The 22678-nt window shown below is 41.2% G+C and overlaps 1 protein-coding gene across 2 annotated transcripts in view; it reads right to left on the bottom strand.

The window, feature by feature from the left end:
* The window catches only part of ADAMTS12 (ADAM metallopeptidase with thrombospondin type 1 motif 12), a 200668-nt gene that overhangs the window by 69945 nt on the left and 108045 nt on the right, over positions 1-22678 (bottom strand). For both annotated transcript variants that reach the window (XR_006102164.1, XM_042451931.1), the window contains exons 4-6: positions 8147-8343; positions 5611-5694; positions 3710-3834 (exon numbers count right to left, since the gene is read on the bottom strand). Coding sequence is in view for 1 of the 2 variants with exons in the window: in XM_042451931.1 (XP_042307865.1) it covers positions 3710-3834; positions 5611-5694; positions 8147-8343 (406 nt within the window). In the remaining variant the exon portion in view is untranslated. The remainder of the gene's footprint in view (positions 1-3709; positions 3835-5610; positions 5695-8146; positions 8344-22678) is intronic.

Genomic DNA, 22678 nt, shown 5'->3' with positions numbered 1-22678 from the left:
TTTGTAATTGCTTGACCAGCCAAATCCAAGGAATGCTCACCAATGGTTCCTCTTCATCCCAGAGAGAATGGACTAGTGGGGTGCCACAGGGTTCTGTCCTGGGCCTATCTTTATAAATGCCTTGGGTGCTACAATATCACTCTATTCTGGTTTGGTTAGACCCCATCTGGAGTATTGTGTCCATTTCAGGGCACCACAGTTCTAGAAGGATATGGAAAACATGAAATGTGCCCAGAGGAGGGTGACCAAAATGGTGAAAGGTTTGGAAGCCATGCCCTAAGAGGAGTGGCTTAGGGAGCTTGGTCTGTTTAGCTTGGAGAAGAGAAGGTTAAGGGATGACATGATAGTCATAGAATCATAGAATTCTCATGCTCCAAAGCCTAAGACACAGAGCAATGGATCCGATTCAAGCTACTGTAAAGAGATTCCACTTAATCATCAGGAAGAAGTTTCTGACAGTAAGAGGTGTTTCAAAGTGGAATATGCTGCCTCAGAATGTGATAGATTCTCTTTCTATGGGGGTTTTAAACCGAGGTTGGATAGCCATCTGTCAGGGATGGTTTAATTGTGTGTTCCTGTATGGCAGGGCTGGATGGCCCTTGCGGTCTCTTCCAGCTCTATCATTCTATGATTCAATACCTATCCACTATTATTACCTATTATTCAGAACTAGTTACAGACAGATACTATTCATACAAGAGCATGCACTGAACAAACCTAGAGTAAACTTATATCCCTAAATTCCTAAGTGGGCTAGTCAAATTTTAATGTTTATTCTGTATGTTGCTTTTTGCCGTGAATTGTCTTCAGAAGCTGAATCATAATTCCCTAAATTAGAAATAAACCAGTGTGGCACATGGCATTGTCAAAAGAAGAAAAAGAAGAAAAGGAAAGCAAAAGGAAAAACTGGCACAACCAAGTGACAGATTTCTGATCATTATAGCAGTATTCAAAAGCCTGCAATTATCATTAACAAGCGCTGCTAGGAGAAGTCACAAGCAATAAAGCCCTGTGATTTTGTAGCAAACAGACTTTAACAAAAAGGACCAAAAATATTTGCTGTTCCATTTGTTCTCTTTGGAAGAGGGTTGTGGAACTGGGGAGGAATTGTTTCCAAAGCTATTTCTGCTATTTTGTTAGCCTGAATGGGAGAAAAAGCTATTACATACAAAATACAGGCCTAAATACCCTAAAGGAGCCAGATCCTGTCTAATCTTGTATGCTAAGCAGGGTCAGCTCTGGTTAGTACTTGGATGGGAGACTACTAATGAATACCAGTTGTGGCAAGCTATATTTCAGAGGAAGGAAATGGCAAAATCTCTTCTGAGTATTCCTTACCTAAGAAAACTCAATGGGGTTGCCTTAAATTGACAGGAGACCTCGAGGCACATACATACATACACTATAATATAATGCTTGTCACAAGACAACTGTATGATTAGCAGTATGAATATGTGAGTCATGCATATGAAATTATTGTATGAGTAGTCCAACAGATGAAATTATGATGTTAGGGTTCCCAGAAAAAATCAGCACATACTCATATTTCTGATATTTCTTGTTGCCTTGCTACTGAACATAACAAGAGCCATGCTGAATCACATCAAATACATCTCTAGTCCCACATTCTTTTCATACAGTGGCCAATGTTGCTTATAGGACATGAACGCAGTTGCATCCCACATCTTATGTTCTCTTACAAGTGACTTACAGAGACAAGCAACTACTGATACTGGAAGTGATACATAGTCATCATAACTAGTAGCTATTGATGGCCCCAACCACCATGGATTTAGCCAATCTCTTTTCAAAGCCACCAAGTTAGCATCCATAACAACATCTTGTAGCACAGAATTCCAAAGTTTAACTATAAGCAGAGTGAAGTTCTTCCTATGGCGAAGGTTAAGATGTGGAACATTATTACTTAGCATTTGTATAGAATTTTCAAACCAGTGTGATGTAGTGGTTTGAGTGTTGGACTAGGACTTGAGAAGATGAGGGTACAAATACCTAGCGAACCATGAAAACCTATTGGGTGACCTTGAACAAGTTACACTCTCACAGCCTAAGAGGAAGGCAATGGCAAACCTCCTCAGAATAAATTCTGCCAAGAAAACTTTTGTGGCTATCCATGACTGAGTGGGAATTTGAATCCTTCTCCTAGTGCAACACATAAACCATGCTGGTTCTGTCTACAACTAGCTGCTTTCATCCAATAACAAAGGTATAACAACATTTTAAGTGTAACTAAAAGAAGACTGATAACAATGTTTACTTTCTATGTGTGTATATGTGCCTTCAAGTTGCATGCCAACATCTGGCGACCCCATTAATTTCATGGGGTTTTCTTAGGCAAGGAACACTCAAGAGGTAGTTTTGTCATTTCCTTCCTCTGAAATATAGCCCATAGCACCTGGTATTCATTGGCAGTCTCCTATCCAAGTACTAACCAGGGCTTGATCTGCTTAGCGTCAAAGATCAGGCAGGATCAAGTTTCTTTAAGGTATTTAGGCAATAGGAATATAGCAATAGCAAGTACGTTTCTATACTCTCTGAGCAGTGTACATTTCTATACTCCCTAAGCTAATTGCCCCTAACAAGCTGGGTACTCATTTTAGCGACCTTGGAATGATGCCAGGCTGAGTCAACTCCTGAATCCCTGGCTGGTATCAAACTCACAACCTTGTGACTGTGAGTGAATGGCTACAGTACTGGCATTTAACCACTGTGCCACCAGGCTTCACTAATGAAGGAGAAATATCCTACAGCAATTTACTGTCCCAATATTGGAGGTCACAGTGAGATAGATAGGAGAAATGTATTTGTTACCACAGGCCAACAAATATATATATTTTTATTTATATAATTTTGAAAGAAATGTTAAAAAGTAACTTTCAGGCTCAACCCACATCCTCCCAAGAATATCCACACAATTGGCACATTCTTTCGAAGGGGCCACCCAGGGTGAAGGGCAAGTAACTTCTGGCTCCTGTTCTATCTTCTAAAGGTGTTTTTTCAACACATACGAGCCTACTCTTGTGTGTCCTTTTCCTGTAAAGTGCTATATGAAAGTCAAGGAAGATTTTCTATTTTTTAACCTGTTTTGTTATAGTCCAGCAATGTCAGTGTAGTCTTTTTTTGGAAGTTCACAGTGGACAAAGTCGTGGAGGTTCCTTTCAAATATTGTGGCCTGTTCTGCTGTATGTACCATTTAATGTGGTTCAAAGATAAGAACTAGAATAAGAACACAAAGCAAAGTAGGAGCAGGGGCACAGCATGCCTCTGTGTGTGTGTGTTCAAGTAACTTAACTGACCCAATACTTCTATCCTCTCTTTTCACTACAACAATCCAGCACAAGTAGTAGCTGTAGTGCTGTACCCAAGCTACAAGGTAACACTCAATACATTTTCCTTTACTAAACTATTAAGTACATTACATAAAAATATACAAGCAGAACATAACTACTGGAAAACAAAAACATTTACAAGGCAGCTTTCTGTTAAGTCCATCCAGAAACTCAGCTCTTCCTTTTGTTTCTCTTCTCTGTTTCTTTTAATCACTCAACCACACAACTTTACTTTCTCCTCAATTGGGGAAGCAAGAGCTTCTTCAAATTCAGATGGGTATCTCATTCCATAATACAAAGAGATCCCCATTTGTCAGTTGTCCTCAACATGACCTTCATATCTGGTAAGCGGATCTTCATACCTGGTAAGAAGTACGGCCACATCATGGTGGAGTGGGTTGTTATCTGTTTTCGGATTGATACTCTTTTGCCATTTGCAAAAGCTGGCTAATGTCTTATCTGCATGGTGAACTATTTTCAGCCCTTGCTGAAAAGAGAGAAAGAAAATTATAATGATACTGCCAGCATACTATCAGCATTGGCATTAATTACTAAGCTCAGTGAAGTAATTAACTTTAACAAATATTGTTTTTGCCAGAAGCAAGAGGCATAATTTTAATAGCTGTTTACCAAGTCTTAAAAGTTAAGATAAAACTTTGATCACTGAGAAAATGTTTGATTCTGCATTCTCAAAAAAGAAAACCACATCAGAGCAAAACAGCCTATTCAGGTATATAGTTATACTCTATATTACCACAGATTCTTACAGTTTTAACAAGGAAAATAGTGAAGTTACTGATCAAATCACAGCAACAGTTCTTAATACCTTCACTCTAATAGTTTTGGCAGCAAGACCAAAGAAAGATAGTTAATTACTTACATCCAAATATATATCCACAGGTAATGGATATGCAAAGTAATCTTCACATGTCTTTAAATACAGTATATTACAGTAAGTCACTTCCACAAAATAATAAACTAAAAATGCTCAATTTTTTCCCAACTTCAAATACCTCTCTTCATTTTCTGTTTCAAAGCAAATGTTTTTCTATTATCAAAGAAAATGTGAAGCACCTTTTAAGGGTTAAAATATATGTAACATGTTTAAAAGTGGAGCCAATTTGGAAACATGCTTACTGTATTCAGAACAAACAGTTCCTCTCCAGGCTCAGTCTCAGGGAGGAAAAACACAATTCTGTAAATTTGCAGCAGGGACTAGCTGTGTTTGGCACAAATTGGCCTCCAAGAACTTAGACTGCCCTGACTCCCAATGTAGCTGTCAATTTAAAGTTATACAGGTCAATTTAAAGCTATAAAACTATATATTGACTGCAACTTTGCAACTATTACTTAGGTTTTGTTCTGGTTAAAAGATGAGAGAATCCTGCAGTTAAGGAAAACGGTCCATATCCAAGTCAAAGATATCATTAATTCCCCCCCCCCAAATAATTGCTATGCTGAAGACTGAATTCTAATCTTGAAATCAAATGCTAATTTAATATTTGAATTCTGGCAAGGAAATAGGAGCTTAAAGAAGTAGCATCAGATATCTGGATGTGAAAAATTAACAATTGACCAACATGATTTATACTTTTGATGTACTATAAAAGTTCACTAACATAGGTATGAGGAATTCCATTGTTGCACAACTGATTGGGCAATGAGCAACAAGGTCTGCATCTGAACTGCAGAAATAATGCAGTTTGATATTGCTTTAACTGCCATGGCTCAGAGCCTTGGAATTCTGGGCTTTGTAGTTTTGTTAGATATTTAGCCTTCTCTGTCAGAGATCTCTAGTGCCACAACAAACTATGTATCCTAGGATTCCATAGCATTGAGCGATGACAGTTAAAGCCACTGGTTTAATGGTATTATTCTGCATTATTTCTACAGTGCAGATGCACATAAGTGAGCTCTTTGATTCAGCAATGGTCAATCAGCTCCTCATCCAAATGTCTTAGGAAGCGGAGGAGGAAAGGAAGGGAGGAAGGAAGGAAGGAAGGAATAAGAGCTATGTCTGTACTTGCAGAATCACCTACACTAGGGACTGACAGACAATTTGCAACCTCTGAACAATCACCACTACTTCCACAACTACTTCTAATAAGATTCCACCTAACTAAACAGCTGTGCTTTCATAAGATACATCTAGATAGCTACCATGTACGCTAACATGGTTCTGTTTCCTTCATCTTGCTCCCAAATCTGTCCTCCTTAGGCAGCATAATCAAATAGATATATAACTGTGAGGTTAGGATCTTACCTCTTCTTCCTCAAGAAGAATAAGACGGACCAGCACAATATGGATTGCATTGCCAATGCTTGGATCATGGAACAAGCCTGCCACCTGGGCCAGAGCCAGACATTATGAAGTTAATAGAACCCTCTTCTTTAGCAAATATTTTCTTCCACCCCCACCCCCACCCCCCTATACAATGATGATAATTTACTCCAACAGCATTGCCAAAATATCTGGTCCTTTGCAGAGTGAAAACTTTTATGCAGTGTAATTATATTAACCTATCTCTTGTAGGGTGGAATCACAAGTGTGATGTAGTAAAGTTGAAAGGCAGTGCTTTCTCTACAAACATGAAACTTGTCAGTACGGTGATGTGTCCCACCTCTTCCCATATGAGCATGAAATTTGAAACTCTTTTGCACATCCCAAACCCGTGTGAGGCTAAGATGATGGATACGTGTGACAGGATTTTTTCTGTAACAGCACCCCAAAGGTAGTCTGGCTCCATCTATTTGAAGCTTTTAGTGAGCAAGTAAGGCCCAGTACACACAGGCACTTTGTGGCGTGGCGGTGGTGATCTTAGGGTTTGGGGGTGTGCAGCATCCACACACTCCCAAATTCTAATACGTACGGACACTGGCATCATGGCGGCCTCCCATCCATACAGGGATGCCATGATGCTGCCATCACCGTACAACAGCCAGATGTCTCTGGCAGGAAGTGGCATCATGGCTGCACCTCTTCCTGCTTCTGGCATCACAAAAAAGAAGCTGCTTTAGGCGTCTCTTTTTTGTGGCGCGTCTGTGCTGCAGCATAGAGCAAAAAAGGGCGGCATGGAGCCATCCGTCTGTACTGCCCCTAAAATGTTCTTCCTCATAGCCTTTAGTGTTTCAGACCACTCCATCTTCTTTCATAGTTTGTTTATAATTTTACGGACCATTTTAGGTTGTTTTAAAAAGTTTTAAAATAATATTTTAATTCATTATAAAGGGTGTTTTTTAATCTTTATATTATAATTTATCAGCTTCATATCACTTTGAGGGCCCTGGTGTACTGAGAGGGAATATATAAATACTTGAAATGAAGAAATAAAGGCTAAATATGTGTTAGGACCTGAGCTTATTTTCAGGCTTGTTCCCACAACCACTTAGCATAGAGTAGCTAAGATGATGGAATCTGAAGTCCCATACATCTGTACAGCGTGAGACTGGGGAAAATTTTAACAGGCAGTGTTAAATGCAAAGGTGTCAAGGCTTGTCAGGTGTGAAAACTACTTGTTATGTGCCTTCAAGTTCTTTTTGTCTTATGAAGATCTTAAAGGCTTATCTAGAGTCTATTATAAGGTTTTCATGGCAAGATTTATTCAGAGGGGGTTTGCCTTCCTTTGAGGCTACTATTTCCGACTAAATTAGTACTTCTGGGGAAATAATCTTAGGTTGCTATTTTCAAGCAGAAATTCTGTTTTGTCAGGGACATTTTTATATTACTATATAATGAAGTGCTGCAGAGGACAATGGAGCCATAGGAAGATTCTTTGCGTTCTTATTATCCATCCACATGATGGAACTTGAGTGTGAATTTCCAGTTTCACCTTGCCTGTTGCTTAATCCATATATGTTGGTTGGCCATCTGTTGGGAGACTATGATATGGATTCCTGCATATCAGGGAGTTGGACTCTTGCAACTCTATGATTCTGTTCTATGATTCTTTACACTTCCTTCTTTAACTTTCCTTAGTAACTGTTCCAAGCAAGTGGAATAGACTGTGGCGAAGAACAATAATAGCAATAGCAAGTACATTTCTATACCGCTTATTAATGCACTTAAGCATTCCTTAAGCGGTTTACAAAGTGTAAGCTAATTGCCCTCAACAATCTGGGTACTCATTTTAGCGACCTGGGAAGGATGCAAGTCTGAAACGAGCTTGAGCCCTTTTGCTGGTATTGAACTTGCAACCTTATGGTTGGTGAGTGAGTGGCTGCAGTACAAGCATTTAACCACTGTGCCACCAAGGCTCCAGTAAGCACACCTTGTCCAGCTATTGTGTTAGGGGATGAACAATTGGAATAGCTGCATTGTGACTTTTGTTGCTCTATAAAATTTGCCTGCTCTCAATAAACTTGGGCCATCCCACCTTCTATCTGGGAAGAAGGTGGAGTCCTTTTGATCAAACTGGCTTGCATTTGTGTGGTTTCTTTTCTAACAGATTCAGGACTTGTTTCACAAGACAACCCAACACGACAAGTTAAGGCCAGCTTGAAACTAGTTAAAAAGTGGTTTGAATGAAATGAATTAGGCCCCAAAGGTTATTTATAATTAAAAAGGAATGTTTTCACTTGGTTCTGGACAGAAAGTACCTTTGATACTAACCAGGCCGCCAAAAGGAGGATATTTCACAACCAAGGTGACACAGTAGAGAAGGACTTTTCCCATGTCCTCTCACAATGGACATGAACTACACTGATAAGGGACAGAAAAGGGCCTTTCCGGTAGACCTCAGTCCTTAGGTGGGCGCTAGGCACTGTGGAATCATGAGGAAAATTGAAAATATGTTACCTACCATGTTTATAATAGTGAGAATATAGTCTTCCACATTCTCACTTCCATGATATTCAATCATCTTGCTGTCAGCAACCACCAGAGTCTCCACCCAGCGTTCTCTGCTGACAGACCGTCGGGAGGTTGCCTTGGTCATCAGATGGTTTCTTTCCCATTTCTCCCTTCGAAGCTCTTGATGTTTGAAAAAGTTTGAAGTTTCTGAAATGGGAGGCAAACGGTATGCACTTTATTTCATGTGAATGGATTATTATACATTCCTCTTTCCCATGTGCCCTGATATTTCACAGAGGAAATCCAGGACATATATGATGAAGCAGCATCAAAGTGTAGTGAAGAGACCAAAGGTTAATAGTGAGAGGAACACTAAAGTCAGGAAAAGCCTGCTGTAGCAGTTTGGTTTTGCCTGAGCTTATTGGGAAGAGAAAGATTCCACCTCTCCTCACCTCTTTTTCCTGCTAAATTAATTGAGAGCAAACTACTTTTGCACCTTGATTTCATTTTACAGAGCCAGAACTGGGGGAAGGAAAGGAGATGGAGCAGGAAGAGGAGAGAAACTGGGACAGAATCATTCACAGTGCAAACACTGTAGGCTGTGATGTTATAATTCCTGAAAAATACAAGTTTAATAGCAAGTGCTGGTGAATCAGACAGGTAGGAGGTACATAAATAAATTTTGCAGCCTGTCTTTTAGAAAAGAAGTATACCACCTAGCTTAATCTACTGTTTTTCAATAATAAATAAAGAGTTAATAATTTAATCCACACTAGCCGTATCATAGAATAACTGCATTGTATTTGCTCACTTCTACACAGAAGGATCTCTTACCAGATAGCCCCTCACAATATCTGTCATGGGATTATGATGACTGTATTCCACCTCCAGTATCTGAATACAGCTTGCTGGGAAATAGGTATGGAGGAACATTATTGCATGTATCTTCTGCTATAGGCTTTCCATATAAATCTGGTTGGCCACTATGAGAACAGAATTATGGATAGGATCTTGGTTTCAGTAAGCAGGGCTCTTTTGGTGTTCTTATAGCAACTGAACTGAATTTGCTTGCTTGCTTCTTACAGGACATTTGCACAATGGTCACAAATGAACAGTTGTTCTATCATGTTCTCCAACTGGTTCTCTCTTTCAAGGCCATGGGAAAATTGTCTCTTTTTTGTAAGGGAAAGAATATTAGCTAATTCTATCAGTCTTGGAACCATCCAGAATTCTCTTATTTCTGGACAAGAAAAATGCAACTGAGGCACCTGGCAAGAAGAATGTTCTGCTGGCAATGCAGTTGGTAATCCCCCCCCCCCCAATTTTCTGGATGTGGTGTAACTTTACAATATCCCTTACTCCACTCTTTCTCAGTGTGACCATTGTGGGGTGCTACTGAGAGAAGGTGAGGCTGATGACCCTTTGTGTGGTGTTATAATTTTGCTTTCAAAAGGGTGTGCATCCCAGAAGGTAGTTCAGGGTGACCTTTTCCAGGCTCTAGAACTCATGCTCATTATGAACATCATCAACAAGTTCCTCCAATTATTTATATGTGATTAGAAGCCTCAGACTCTTCAGCTTCTACTGTTAACAAACAGCCCAATTTCTGCATGTTTGCTCGAGTTTCTCTTCCGGGGGCCTTATTGCATTGGGCACATCTCCTGATAAATAGCCCTGTTTTGAAAGTGAAATGCAAGTGGGATAGCTCTTTTCCCTAATGCATCTTTGAAATCTTCCCAGTATTGCAGCCTTCATTCACATTAAAAACCTCCACACACAGCATTTGGTACTGTCCACCAAGTACTCTACACACACACAAAAATTGCCTCCCATATAAATGATAAGTAGTTTTATCTTTAATAGGACCTCTTTCCTCCTTATACAGTTGGCCCTCCACCTTTGCAGCTTTAACTTTTGTGGATTTTATTATTGCAGATTTGATTAATATGCACTCTCTAGGAATCTCTAAGTCCTCCAGTGTGACCACAGAGTCATGCTGAGATTCCTCAAGAAAACATTTCTCTAGCCATCTGAAGGTCCTCCAACGTGATTCTGTGGTCAGCTTGCAGCAAATGTTGACCATAGCATTGTATTGGAAGACCTAGAGATTCCTAGTGAAGTGGGAGGTTTTTAGGTTTAAAAAATCAGTGTTTTGTTTGCTTTTTTCCCACTTTCATGGGGGTCTTGCACCTCTAACCCCCCAAAATGTGGAAGGCTCATTGTATTTCCATGTGTGTGTGTGAATGTGTCTGCCTTCTACCACAAATTGGGCTAAACCAGACATCACGAATCAATGGCTGATGAAAGTCAGCAGCTAACACTCTACCTATCTGACTTATCTATCCCCATGAAGAAATTAGTATTTCTGAATGAGGGAACAGCCAGAAAGAGACTTAGCAAAATAAATTAAATTACTAAACTGTAAGGCTTTCATTTATTGTGTTCTATGAGTGAGCCATTAGCACACCATAACATTATAGCACTCTAGTGACAGAATAGGGCTGGAAAAGCAGGCATGTGGGGTAGTGAGCAAAGGGTTTTTTGGCTTTTAAGAAGCGGGGTGCACACAGTCCATTTGGCAAAGGATACAAACATTTCTCATTGTTACAAATTAAATCAAACTGAAAATTTCTCTCCTCCTTCTCCCCAGATTGTTTCCCCACCCACACCATGCCCACTGTACCCAAAATTGTCATTGAAGTGGAATTTAACTTTCACATTGCAATCCCCCCCGAAAAAACAGAATAGTTGGAGGAAATGTGAAAGAATGCTTTGAGACGGCTCAAGTGGGAAGAATAATAGGACAACAGCACCAGTGGCATTGAACTTAAAGAAAAGAAGCGCAGGTTATATCCCACATACGTGCATGGTAGCCCTGATATGGATTCAGCAATATGCTATGCAATGTGAAGTCGAAGGTTCATGGCCGGCATCCATAATTTTTTGTGGGTTTTTCAGGCTATGTGGCCATGTTCTAGAAGAGTTTCTTCCGACGTTTCACCAGCACTGTGGCTGGCATCTTCAGAGAATGCTTGCCTGGAAAAAGTGGGTCTATATATACTGTGTGAGCCTGGGAATGCAGGAGTGATTTGCATGCTTATTGTTTCGTGCTGGGGTAGGCCTCAGGTTGGGAGGCTAATGCAAAAGAGATTAGTGTCTGCAATTGGTGATCATTATCTGCTGGGAAAGCCCTGACTCTGAGTGGTTTCCCATTTGCATTTGCTGAGTCCTCATTTTGCTATCTTCAAGACTGGTAGACACTTAAGGGTTTCTTCATTCAGGTTGAAATTACCAGATGTTTGTGGATTTCAATGGCTTCCTGACTGGTAGTGGTTGGCATGGTCCGAATTTCAGTGTTTTCAAAAAGTATTTGTCAGCATTTAATGCCTGGTGGTGGAATTGTTTATTCAGAAATAAAACTGTAAGTCAGGGGTTGGAAACTCCGGCCCGTGGGCTGGATGCAGCCCGCGGACGCCTTTCTGCCGGCCCCCGCTCCCCCTGCCGCCGAAATCGCGCGCAATTTCGGCGCTCCGGCCACAATTTTGCCTTTCAAAATGGCAGGAAGTCTCGCGGACCATAAAGCTCGCGTGAGACTTCGCCGCCATTTTGAAGGGCAAATGGCGGCGCCCATTAGAGGCCCGATGCGGCCCTCTGGAGCCCTGAATCGGGGCTCCAGGAGCCGCACCGGGCCTCTGGGAGGCCCATGCGGTAGCCGAAGCCCTGAATCGGGGCTTCAGCAGCCACACCGGGTCCCTGGGAGGCCTGATGCGGCACCTGGAGCCCTGAATCGGGCCAGCAGCCGCACCGGGCCCCGGGGAGGCCCGATGCGGCCTCTGGAGCCCTGAATCGGGGCTCAGCAGCCGCACCGACCCCTGGGAGGCCCGAAGCGGCCTCTGGAGCCCTGAATCGGGGCTTCAGCAGCCGCACCGGGCCCCTGGGAGGCCCGATGCAGCATCTGGAGGCCTGAATCGGGGCTTCAGCAGCCGCACCAGCCCCTGGGAGGCCGATGCAGCATCTGGAGGCCTGAATCGGGGCTCCAGGAGCTGCACTGGGCCCTGGGAGGCCCGATGCGGCAGCCGAAGCCCTGAAACGGGCTTCAGCAGCCGAACCGGGCCCCTGGGAGGCCCGATGCGCCCTCTGGAGCCCGAATCGGGGCTCCAGGAGCTGCACCAGGCTTCAAATGGGCGCTGCCCACCCCTCCTGCCGCCGCCCGCCCCACCCCTCCCTCCTGGCCCGCCCCCTCCCTCCTATAAATGGAGGGGTGGGGGGAAGGAGGAGGAGGCAGAGAGAGAGAAGGGAGGGAGGAGGAGGAGAGAGAGAGAGAGTGGGAGGAAGAGAAGAGAGAAGGAGGGAGGGGAGGAGAGAGAGAGACAGAAAGGGTGGGTGGAGGGAGAGAGAGAGAGGAGAAGAGAGAGAGAAAAGGTGAGGGGAGAGAAGAGAAGGGAGGGAGAGGAGAAAGAGAGAGAAAAGGTGAGAGGGAGAGGAGAGGGAGGGAGGGGAGGAGAGGAGAGGAGGGAGGTAGGGGGGAGAAAGAAGAGCGGGGAGGGAGAGAGGGAGATGAAAAAGAGGGAGGACAAGAGAGAAAGAAAAACAATATTGCCTTATTATTGTTGTTGTTATCCTTTGGTATTCTCTTTGCAAATCCCCCCCATGGACTTGCTTGCTCTTTGTGGGTTGAGACAGTGGCATGCATTTTTTGCTGTTTTGTGGCCTTGCCTAGTCGCTTACATTCTTGCAAATTGCTCTTATATTGTTGTTGTATCCTTTGTTATTCTCTTTGCAAAACCCCCCACAGGACTTGCTTGCTCTTTCTGGGTTGATACAGTGTGCATGCGTTTTTCCTGTTTATGCATTGCCGGCCCTAGTACTTCTTGCAAATATAGCGGCTCCGCCCCTAGAGGGTGGAAACTCCGCCGACATGTGGCTCCCCCCCTGGATAGTGGAAGCTCCGCCCTAGCATGTGGCTCCGCCCTAGAGGTGGAACCCCACCCCCATGTGCGGCTCCGCCCCCGGAGGGTGGAAGCTCCACCCTCCGGCTTCGGCCCCCCAGTTGTCTGAGGGACAGCAACCCGGCCCCCGGCTCAAAAAGGTTGCCTACCCCTGCTGTAAGTCCCAGAGATCTCAAGATATGGGGTAGGTTAGAAATATGGGCTCAGCTCCTCCATCTCATTGTTATAACATAAATGTAGTTACAAATGATCTTAAAAAATCGACTCCCAAACTACTGAGGAGCTGCTGTGAATGATGGATATCTGGGGCCCAGGCAAGTGGGGCACTTCAGGATGACACAACTAGCCACATCTGCCCAGAAAGAAACAGTCGTTAGTATAACCACATGTGGATATAAGTGCCTTTCACAAACAACCTCTCCAGCAATAATGTGTGAGGAGTCTGCATCATGCATCTTGCCTGTCACAGTTTAAAATATTAAATTCAAATGGGATGGTTGCATTTCTACTTGTTAAATAGGGATTAATGTGTTATAACACATTGAGGGGGTGTTTGTTGATAAGAGAGCATTGATCACATTCCTTTGTAGTGAAGTAGCAGCAGGAAGAGAGTTGAGCTTGGTTCAAAACTATCTAAGATCATTTTCATGGGGATGCAAAAAAAAAAAAAGAAATAAAGAAGAGGGTGTTATGAGAACAGAAGAGAAAAGGGTGGTTTAGCTTTTGTAACAAATTAGAAGATTTGAAAAGATTTGAAATTGTGTGTGTTTTAATTATGCTTTGCTTATGCTTGCTGTTTAGTTCTGACAACATACATCACATGTGTACATTTCTGATCACTGAATAAAGGTTTTCTGGCTGCCAATTAGCTTCCGGGTGCAATACAAGGTGTTGGTTATTACATGGCTCGAGCCCGAGTTACTTGCAGGAACGCCTCTCCCTACACAATCCACCCTGCATACTTAGAACATCTGGGAAGTTCTTACTAGAACATCATAATACCAGGTTAATTACAACCGCCCATAGGGCGTTTACTGCCGCGGTCCCAAAATTATGGAATAGCCTACCGGAAGAGATCCGTTTTATCACTACCTTAGAGGCCTTTAAGAAGCCACTCAAAACAGATCTCTTCCGGTGGGTTTATCCCCTGGACTCCATATAAAAGGTTATGATGATTGCTCCACTTTGTACTATGATTGTTGGCTAATTGATGAATTGCTATTTTTGAGAACTAATAGGAATGTTGGTTAATTCAGTATTAGTGTTTTATTGATTGTATTTGGTATTATGTATCATTTTAATGCTATAATCCCGCCTCGACCCGTGGGAGAAGCAGGAAATATAAATGAACTTTATTATTATTATTATTATTATTATTATTATTATTTCTGAGGTATATTCAAATTTTTATATTATACTGTACTGCTGAAGACTGAATTTCTAAACTAAGGAAGTTACAGGACTTGGCAAAGGGGAAGAAACTTTAGTTAACAATGCTAACTTAAAACTAGTGGGGTTTTTGGATTAGCAGGCTTGGCACTACTTCCTACTATTGTTTTCAGGCTTTCCTCTGAGAGCTACAGTCTGCACAGTAACCAGGTGAGAAAAACTAACAGAACTACTTTGTTGATTTTGAACATTTCTAGGCAAACATAACCTCTTGCTAGCAAAGAGAAGCCACTATGCAATTAGAATCCACACTTCTTCACAGATTTTCTGTGGTAAGAAAAAATGGAAGAAGCAGTGGGAAAACACAGGAGGATTATGTCTGGAGGATAACTGTCATCTCTCTCTCCAGTAAAATTCAATGAATGACAATGGCTGATACAATCATAAAAGTCTTGTCTCTCAGAGATAAAAATAATTCTCCCAGGTGCTGTGGAAAGAAATACTTGAAAAATCTTGAGAGAAAGAGCAAGCTTGAGAGAGCAACCATTCAGTTTCAATTAAAAAAAAAAAACCAAACCAAAAAGCAAACCTTGGTTTTGTCATTTAATATAAGGGACAATGTTTTATTACACCATTGTATACAATGGGGCTTGAGCATCCATGGATTTTGGTATTCATAGTGGGTCCTGGAACCAAACCCCACTGTATACATATGCAATACCAGCGGCATCTGGTGGTTTCCATGTAGCTGGGATGGTGAACCTGTTCTGGGTTTCAGTTCGAACTTTAAAGGAATTATCCATGGTGCTGAAATAGCCCCATTTACATGGAAGCTACTGTATGAGAGAGAGAGAGAGAGATGGAACAGTACAGCTTCCTGATCTTTGAACACTCCTTGGGGACATGGCTATGCAGAGCTATGCTATATATAGTTTATGTGTATACATGTACATGCAATTATATAAATCAGAGCCGGGGGGGGGGGCGGACTGTGCAGATGTGGCTCCTAGCAGGCAGAGCCAGCAAAGCCAATGGTGAACAATGATAGGAGTTGCAGTATAACAAAATCTGGAGGGCACATGATCCTCACTCCTGCTATACAAATTTGTATAGCAAAGAAGGATTTGCTATACAAATCCTTCTGCACATAACAGACTTCCTTTTGAGTAGTCATGCATAGGACTGCACTGCAAATGTATATATGGATGTATTTTAACCTGTTGTATGCCGCTTTGATTGCCTGGCAAAAAGCAGGATAGAAATTTTAAAATTTGTTTATATATTATTATTATTATTATTATTATTATTATTATTATTATTTACAGGACAGGTAGCATCAGATTATTGCAGATCAACCAGAGAGACCCCAGAAGTGCAAGAAATCAGCGAGTTTATTTAAGTTGGCTGCTCTAAGGGAAACATTTCCCAAAGCTTGGAGAAAGATCAACAGATTCATCTCCGTTTTATAGGAATTCAGACACAGAACATTTGGCATTTCATTGATTAGTACATGGAATTTCAGCATAATCACATTCCATTACAGAAAACATATTTTAAGCATACATGGATACCACTATCAATCCCCTTATCAGAACTGTTTACACACTATCTTAGTAAACATTCCAACATCCTTTTTTCAGCAAATGCAGACCTTTAGGCTTTACTTTAGGTAACGAATCATACTATGCAAGAAGCATGAAAATGTCCTTTGACCTATCTAGTTACCTGTTAGCTTCAGGCCTTCTAACTTTTCACATGCAGGCTATTTTTCCCTATTTAATTAATTTTATTAATTTTTCATCCTTCTCAAGATAACAATGCTGCCTTACCCAACCTAGGTCTTCCACCTTCATGTTGACTGAGAGTGATGGGAACTGCACACACACATATCTAAAGGGCACTGTCAAGCTGTATGTCTTGCAAAATAAGCCTCCTTACTTCCTTTGGTCCAAGATTATCAAACCATTTACCCTGCAGCAGTTCCACTGAAGCTATTTAAAATATTAGGAGGCGCTGTGATATCTGCAGCTTTTGTCTTTGACTAACATTTGCCAAATGTTTAATGTTAAACCGAAGTCTGTCTCTAGTTTGCTGAGAGCTTCTAAAGTCTCAGACTGTCACTTCTTTCATGGCAAACTATTATTATGCCATTGCAGCATGTTCTTCTGAGTTTCCTAACCTGCTGCAGGGAGATTTTCAGAATGCAAAGCATTTTAACATCTTGCTCAAATGAGTCAGTGTTCTCAGATCAAATGTCATAATGGTCTCCAGCTGCCACATGGTTTTCATACAAATAGTCCTGAACTGAAATAGCATGATCAAGGGCCAAGTGTTAATATATACAAACTACACAGTCACCTGGGGCAATGTACTTGCCATTTATGTGTCCATTAAAATAGCCATTTGATGAATGTAAATAGTTCAGCTTCTTTGAATAAGAATGCTTACTGAAAAATAAATAAATAAACCTACTTAATTTTGCCTGCTGGGTGACTGCCATCCAAGCTGGAAAATAATTTTCTTTTGTTTTCTCACAGCAACTAACTCATTCTAGAAGTTGCTTATCAAAGAATGACTTATAGGATTTTGTATATTAAGCTACCTTTGTAACACTAGTTCGAAATAGTTTTCAGATGCCTGTATTTTCCGTTCCGTTTTTCCAAAATAAATCTTATTTTTTGATGGAGGTCAATGCTTCCTTCTGAAAGTGATGGTTCCTGGACTGGTGCTGGTCCCTAAACCATTGGCTACTGGTCCTTGGAGACTTTCCAGGAAAGAAACAATTGTAGCCAATGGACACAAATTTAGTGCTGGTTCCTGGCAGACTGGAAAACAATAATTGCTGATTTCCCACATCAGATAGCCTGAGAAGCACAGCTGTGCATTATTCAAGAGTTCTCATCAAATTTAACAAAACCTCTTGCCTGCAACACAGCAGTCTTTGTTGGGGGGGGGGGGGACACACCAAAGCGGTAGACGCTATGTTATGAAGACTCTTTAGTGAGACACTATTTTGCATCCATCTTCTCCCAGCAAATCCTTTACCCACAACATAGCGTTTAATCACCTGGCTGTAAAGTAAGCAGGAAAGCAATTGTAACTCTTCTATTCTGGAAGCCTAGTTAGGAGCAGATGTATTGGTCATGCAGCAAAATAAAATGTTAAAAAATCTGCAAAAGAGTGTCACCTTTATTTGCAAACTAGTGACATCACTAGGGGGTGCAGGGGCTTAGGATTGCACCAGGTGGCACCTGAGAGGAGAGGTGACACCCAGCCAGCTGTAGTTATAATGCTAAAACACAGCTGAACAATTGCTATTAAGTTTCTTTTCTTTTCTAAAAATCATTTAAAAAAGTGAGGCACCTTCTGTTAAAAGCCAATCAACAGACAGTCAAGTGCTGAAAGCTTTCCTATATATATATTTAAAGGTCTATGCCTTCTCACATAAGGGCAACAGGGAGGGTGCTTGTCTTATCTTAAACTTGTTGCAAGTTATAAGCCACCCTAAGTTCTGTGCTGGAAAAAAGGTGGGATATAAATAAAACAAAACAAAATAGGCATAGGATTTTGAGAAATGTTGCTCCAGAGTGGTTCTGGGAATGGCATGAAGAAGTAGTCATTGACATCTCACTCTAGATTATGGTGGCCAAACATAGCTCCTGCATATTGAACCATGGCATGAGAAAAGCTAAAAGCAGTAGGAAAAGAGGAAGACTGTCTGACAGAAAAAGGAGCCACAGCACCTAGTTTACAGGATCTGAACAGGGCTGTCAGTAACAGGATCTTCTGGAGGCCTCTAATTCATTAAATTGCCATAGGCTGAAGCTGACTTCACAGCACATGACAACAACAGATGAACCACAAAGAGCCCAGCAATTTCTTGCTAGGGGTGTTCCCATCCTCCCTTGGCCAATCTCTTTATTTTGAAGTACACACTGAAAAATTGTGGTCCACTGAAGAAGACCCATCACAGGATTCCTCCTTAAATACAGAGACAGAGATTGATGGGAGAATGAGTTATTTTATAGAAGAAGGTAATGAAGACCAGCAGTTGTCTAGCAAGACAGATGTGACAAACAGTGGTGGCTGGTGCCTTCCATGTCTGTAGGGTGTTGAATCTGCTTCAGGTTCTGGACTAAATTTTAATGGGCAAGTGCTGGATCCTGTCCCCCAGCATCTTGGATAGTGACATTAAAGTTTGGACTAAATTCCACAGCAAATTCTCCATTCAATTGGTATGGAAGCCAATAGCCACTGCTGGAAGCAAATGGATATTAGGTTCCCCTTGGGTCTATCATTTCTTTCAAATGATTTGCAAAACACAAAATCATATTTCTCTCTTTGGCCATTAGGGATATAATCTCCCTGTGTTGCCAAATTAACAGATTACTGGGGTAGGCAACTCTATAATGCTCCTTGCTCTAACAAAAATATTCCCTTAGTGCATAAATCATGAGTTATTGATATGTAGCCACAGCTATTATAAAGCTCCACTGCTCCCCTCCCATCCCCAAAAATATTTCATTTTAAAGAAAAACAAGGTATGGACATTTCCCATCTCACATCACAACTGAAAAACTGCAAGCAATAAGTCTGGAAAGAGAAACAGAGCTGCTGGGAATGATTAATCGAGCCTGCCAAATGATTTTGAAGGCCTGATATTTGCACTGATAATGATGGCGGCAATAAAGGGGAAAAACTGGATTAATAGGACTGTAAATTATCTCAGATTTATTAATAAAGCATTGATCATGCAAAGTTTCCACTTATTTCAATGGAACCTTCATGGATCAAATAATGGGCTGTAGCTTGTTATGTATAAAAAGCTAATGTACTGAAACAGCAATTTGATGAAGTCTGTCAAAGTGTATACAATGCTCAGCTCTAGCAGAAAAAAGGCGTCTCAATGCAATTTAAACAGAAACAGTGCATTTCTACACAGGTCTGCTCAGAAATAAGTCCCATTGAACTCTGAGATTAGTGTGTACAGGATTGTTGTATAGCTCCCATATTGCACCTAGCGACTGGTAACACTGGAAGAAAATATAGATTGCTATGGACATCATAAAATACAGTCAGCCCTTCTTATACACAGATTTTTTATACACGGATTCAAGAATCTACACTTTGAAAATGTTCAAAAATGTATAAATTTCAAATATCAAACCTTGATTTTCCATTTTTTTAAGGGACACCATTTTGCTATGTCATTATATTTAATGGGACTTGAGCATCCATGAATTTTGTTATCCACGGGGGATCTTGGAACCAAACCCCAGCGTATAACAAGGGTCCACTGTAATGCCCACCCAGTGCAATAGGATTAAATGAGTACTGAAATAGAGTTATTCTTGCTTCCAAATCTGCACCAGCTATCTGAATGGAAGGTTTTCAAGATGGGGACAACTGGCTCTCATTCAGTAAAAGTTAGTTATGTTTAAGTTCTACTAAAATGACTGTAAAATTGTGTTATAATTTCCTTGGGATATGACTTTCCTTCATGGCTCACAAATTTAATGAGACTTTGATAAATTACAATCCACTTTATCAAATGCTTCTGTTGGTCCAAGGCTTAAAAATAACACCAAGATCAACCATTTCAGCATTGTCAAATTGATTAAAGGTCTTTGGAAACAAAAGCTCTGGATGGTTAATCGATACAAGAAGCACTAGAAAAGTTCATAACAAGCAGGACTTCACTGTGTTTAAGGCATCTAGATCTCTGTTACATATGAAATATACTTTTAGAAACATGCTGGGAAAATGAAAAGAATCTGTGGGTGGAAGTGTCCACATCTCCAGATACAATTCAGAAAGAGAGCACCACACAACATATGGAATAAAGCTGAATCACTGGACCTAGGAACAAAAATAGTGACAGATGGGTAGAGTGGTCACCAACTCATTTCCCTCCTCCCTTTGAAACAAAATTCCAGAATGACTGGTTCTTCATCTACAGCACAAAATCGTTATTTTTGGTAGCGTTCTCAGTTTACTCTTAAAACTCTGGGATAAGCTTCATTAATCTTCTCCTGCTTTCATCTTTCCAGGAGTTTACAGTCACCACAAATTCACTTAACTTAGAAGAAAATGCTGCTTACAGTCTCTTAGTTGAAAAAGAAATTTCATCAGACAATTTAAAAAATAAAGAAATGATCTCATGGGGCTGCAATTTAATTTCTAGCCCACACGCTATTATTCAAATAACACCAAAGCTTTTTTAAAAATAATGTGAATTTTCGTTATGATTTGTTGATGTTCATATAACACAATTGGATAAATTTGAGAAAAACAGAAAGAACTAGGGAAGAAACAGAAAGGGCAGGAGAAAAAAGAGAAGAAGAGAGAATACCATTCTGTTTTATGTTTCAGAATGTGGAACATTGTCTGGGCAAGCAATCAATACAATATATATTTTTTAAACATTTGTTCCCGCACCCCAAATTTTTTCATAACATGTCTTCAAAGAGTGAAGAAATTTTATCCATGTGCACATCCTATATTTGTTCATAAAAAGGTAAAAGTTTCTCCTTCGACAAGTTTGTCTAGTCACGTCCAACTGTACGGAATGGTGTTCATCTCCAATACTTAGCCAAGGGAGCCAATGTTGTCAAAGACAACTATGTGATCATGATTGCATGGGACACAGTTACTTTCCCACAGAATTGGTACCTATTTATCTGCTTGCACTTTTACATGCTTTTGAACTGATAGATTGGCAGATGCTGGGACTAGTTACAGGAGCTCACTCCATCATGCAGTGCTTGGGTGTCGAACTGCTGATTCGCCAACCTTGTGATTGTCAGAGTCAGCATCTTAACCGCTGAGCTACTGTGTTCCTTAGACACCCGTTTCTGATCTCTTACAATCATAGAATCGTAGAGTTGGAAGAGACCACAAGGGCCATCCAGTCCAATTCCATTCTGCCATGGAGGAATTCACCAATAAAGCACCCCTGGCAGATGGCCATCCAGCCTCTGATGAAAAACCTCCAAAGAAGTAGCATTCCTGGGGGAGGTGCAGGGGCTGCTGGCCACACTAGATGACACCCCCAAAGGGGGGTGACATCACAGAAGGAGGAGTGACACCTGGTGAGGACCCCCACCCCCTGCTACATGCCATAGTGTGTGGCAGGGAGGGAGAGGGCCTGACATCCCCAGTCCCTGCCCATCAAGGCTTGACTTCCAAGCCTTGGGGGCAGGGAGAGAGAAAAGCAGAACCCCCATCCATGCCCCATGTGAGTAAAGCCGCACAGAGTATTCCTAATGTTGAGCTGGAATCTCTTTCCCTGTAGTTTGCAGCCATTGCTCCAGATCCGAGTCTTTGGAGCAGAAGAAAACAAGTTTGCTCCAGCCTCAATATGACATCCCTTGGAGTAGTTTCTTCATTCTGACTACTGAAAGGACTGGCCCTGCTGCTTTCTCCACACAAATGGTATGATGAGGGTTCATTCTTTTGCAAACCCAAGTCCCACACTGGAAAGTGTTTCAAGAGAAGACAAAGCTCCCCTCTGTCCCCTGAAGCAAATGGAAATGCTACAAATCTCAGTAGTGAAGCCTATGCTCGAGAACTCATCCTTCATTATCCACGACAGAAGAGAAAGTTGTAAGAGTAGAACAGAATCCATTGCATCCATTCTTCTGAAGCTTTGTTTAATGCAGGGGTAGACAATTGTGGAAGGTTCAGGGTCCACATTACCCCCCCCCCTTCTAGGATAACTTGGAGGGCTGCACTGCCACCACACTTTTGTGGTCAAAATAAATATTCTCTAAGGGACATGGGGGCATGTTGTTGGGCCTTCCATATAGAGTTCTGTATAGATTTTCTAATATATTTTAAATTTTTAGTGTGTAATGTTTATAACTTTTTAAAAGTGTGTAATTGTTTATTAAACTGTGTATATTCATTTTAATGCTTTGCATTGTTTTTAACTGATACTGTTTTAAATTTTGTTAACTGCCTTGAGTCCCTATGTCATGAGAAAGGTTCCAAGCAATTACAGTTCAAGACCTACTCAAACGTATTAAAACTTTTCAAATTTCCATTGAATTTAGAAAGGAAATTTAGCACATGATTGTGCACAACCCCACTGAAAAACAGGGTGGGTTCAATCCACTTGGAAGTGACTTGTCCTGAAAAGACCTTTTCCTAGTGCCAGTTTATACTAATTTCAAATCACATTAGTAACAAATAGAATCTATTGG

The sequence above is a fragment of the Sceloporus undulatus genome, chromosome 2 (assembly GCF_019175285.1).
Source record: "Sceloporus undulatus isolate JIND9_A2432 ecotype Alabama chromosome 2, SceUnd_v1.1, whole genome shotgun sequence".
Classification (NCBI taxonomy): Eukaryota; Metazoa; Chordata; class Lepidosauria; order Squamata; family Phrynosomatidae; genus Sceloporus; species Sceloporus undulatus.
The sequence above is the reverse complement of the archived record's forward strand: the minus strand, read 5'-3'. Positions and strand labels throughout refer to the sequence as shown.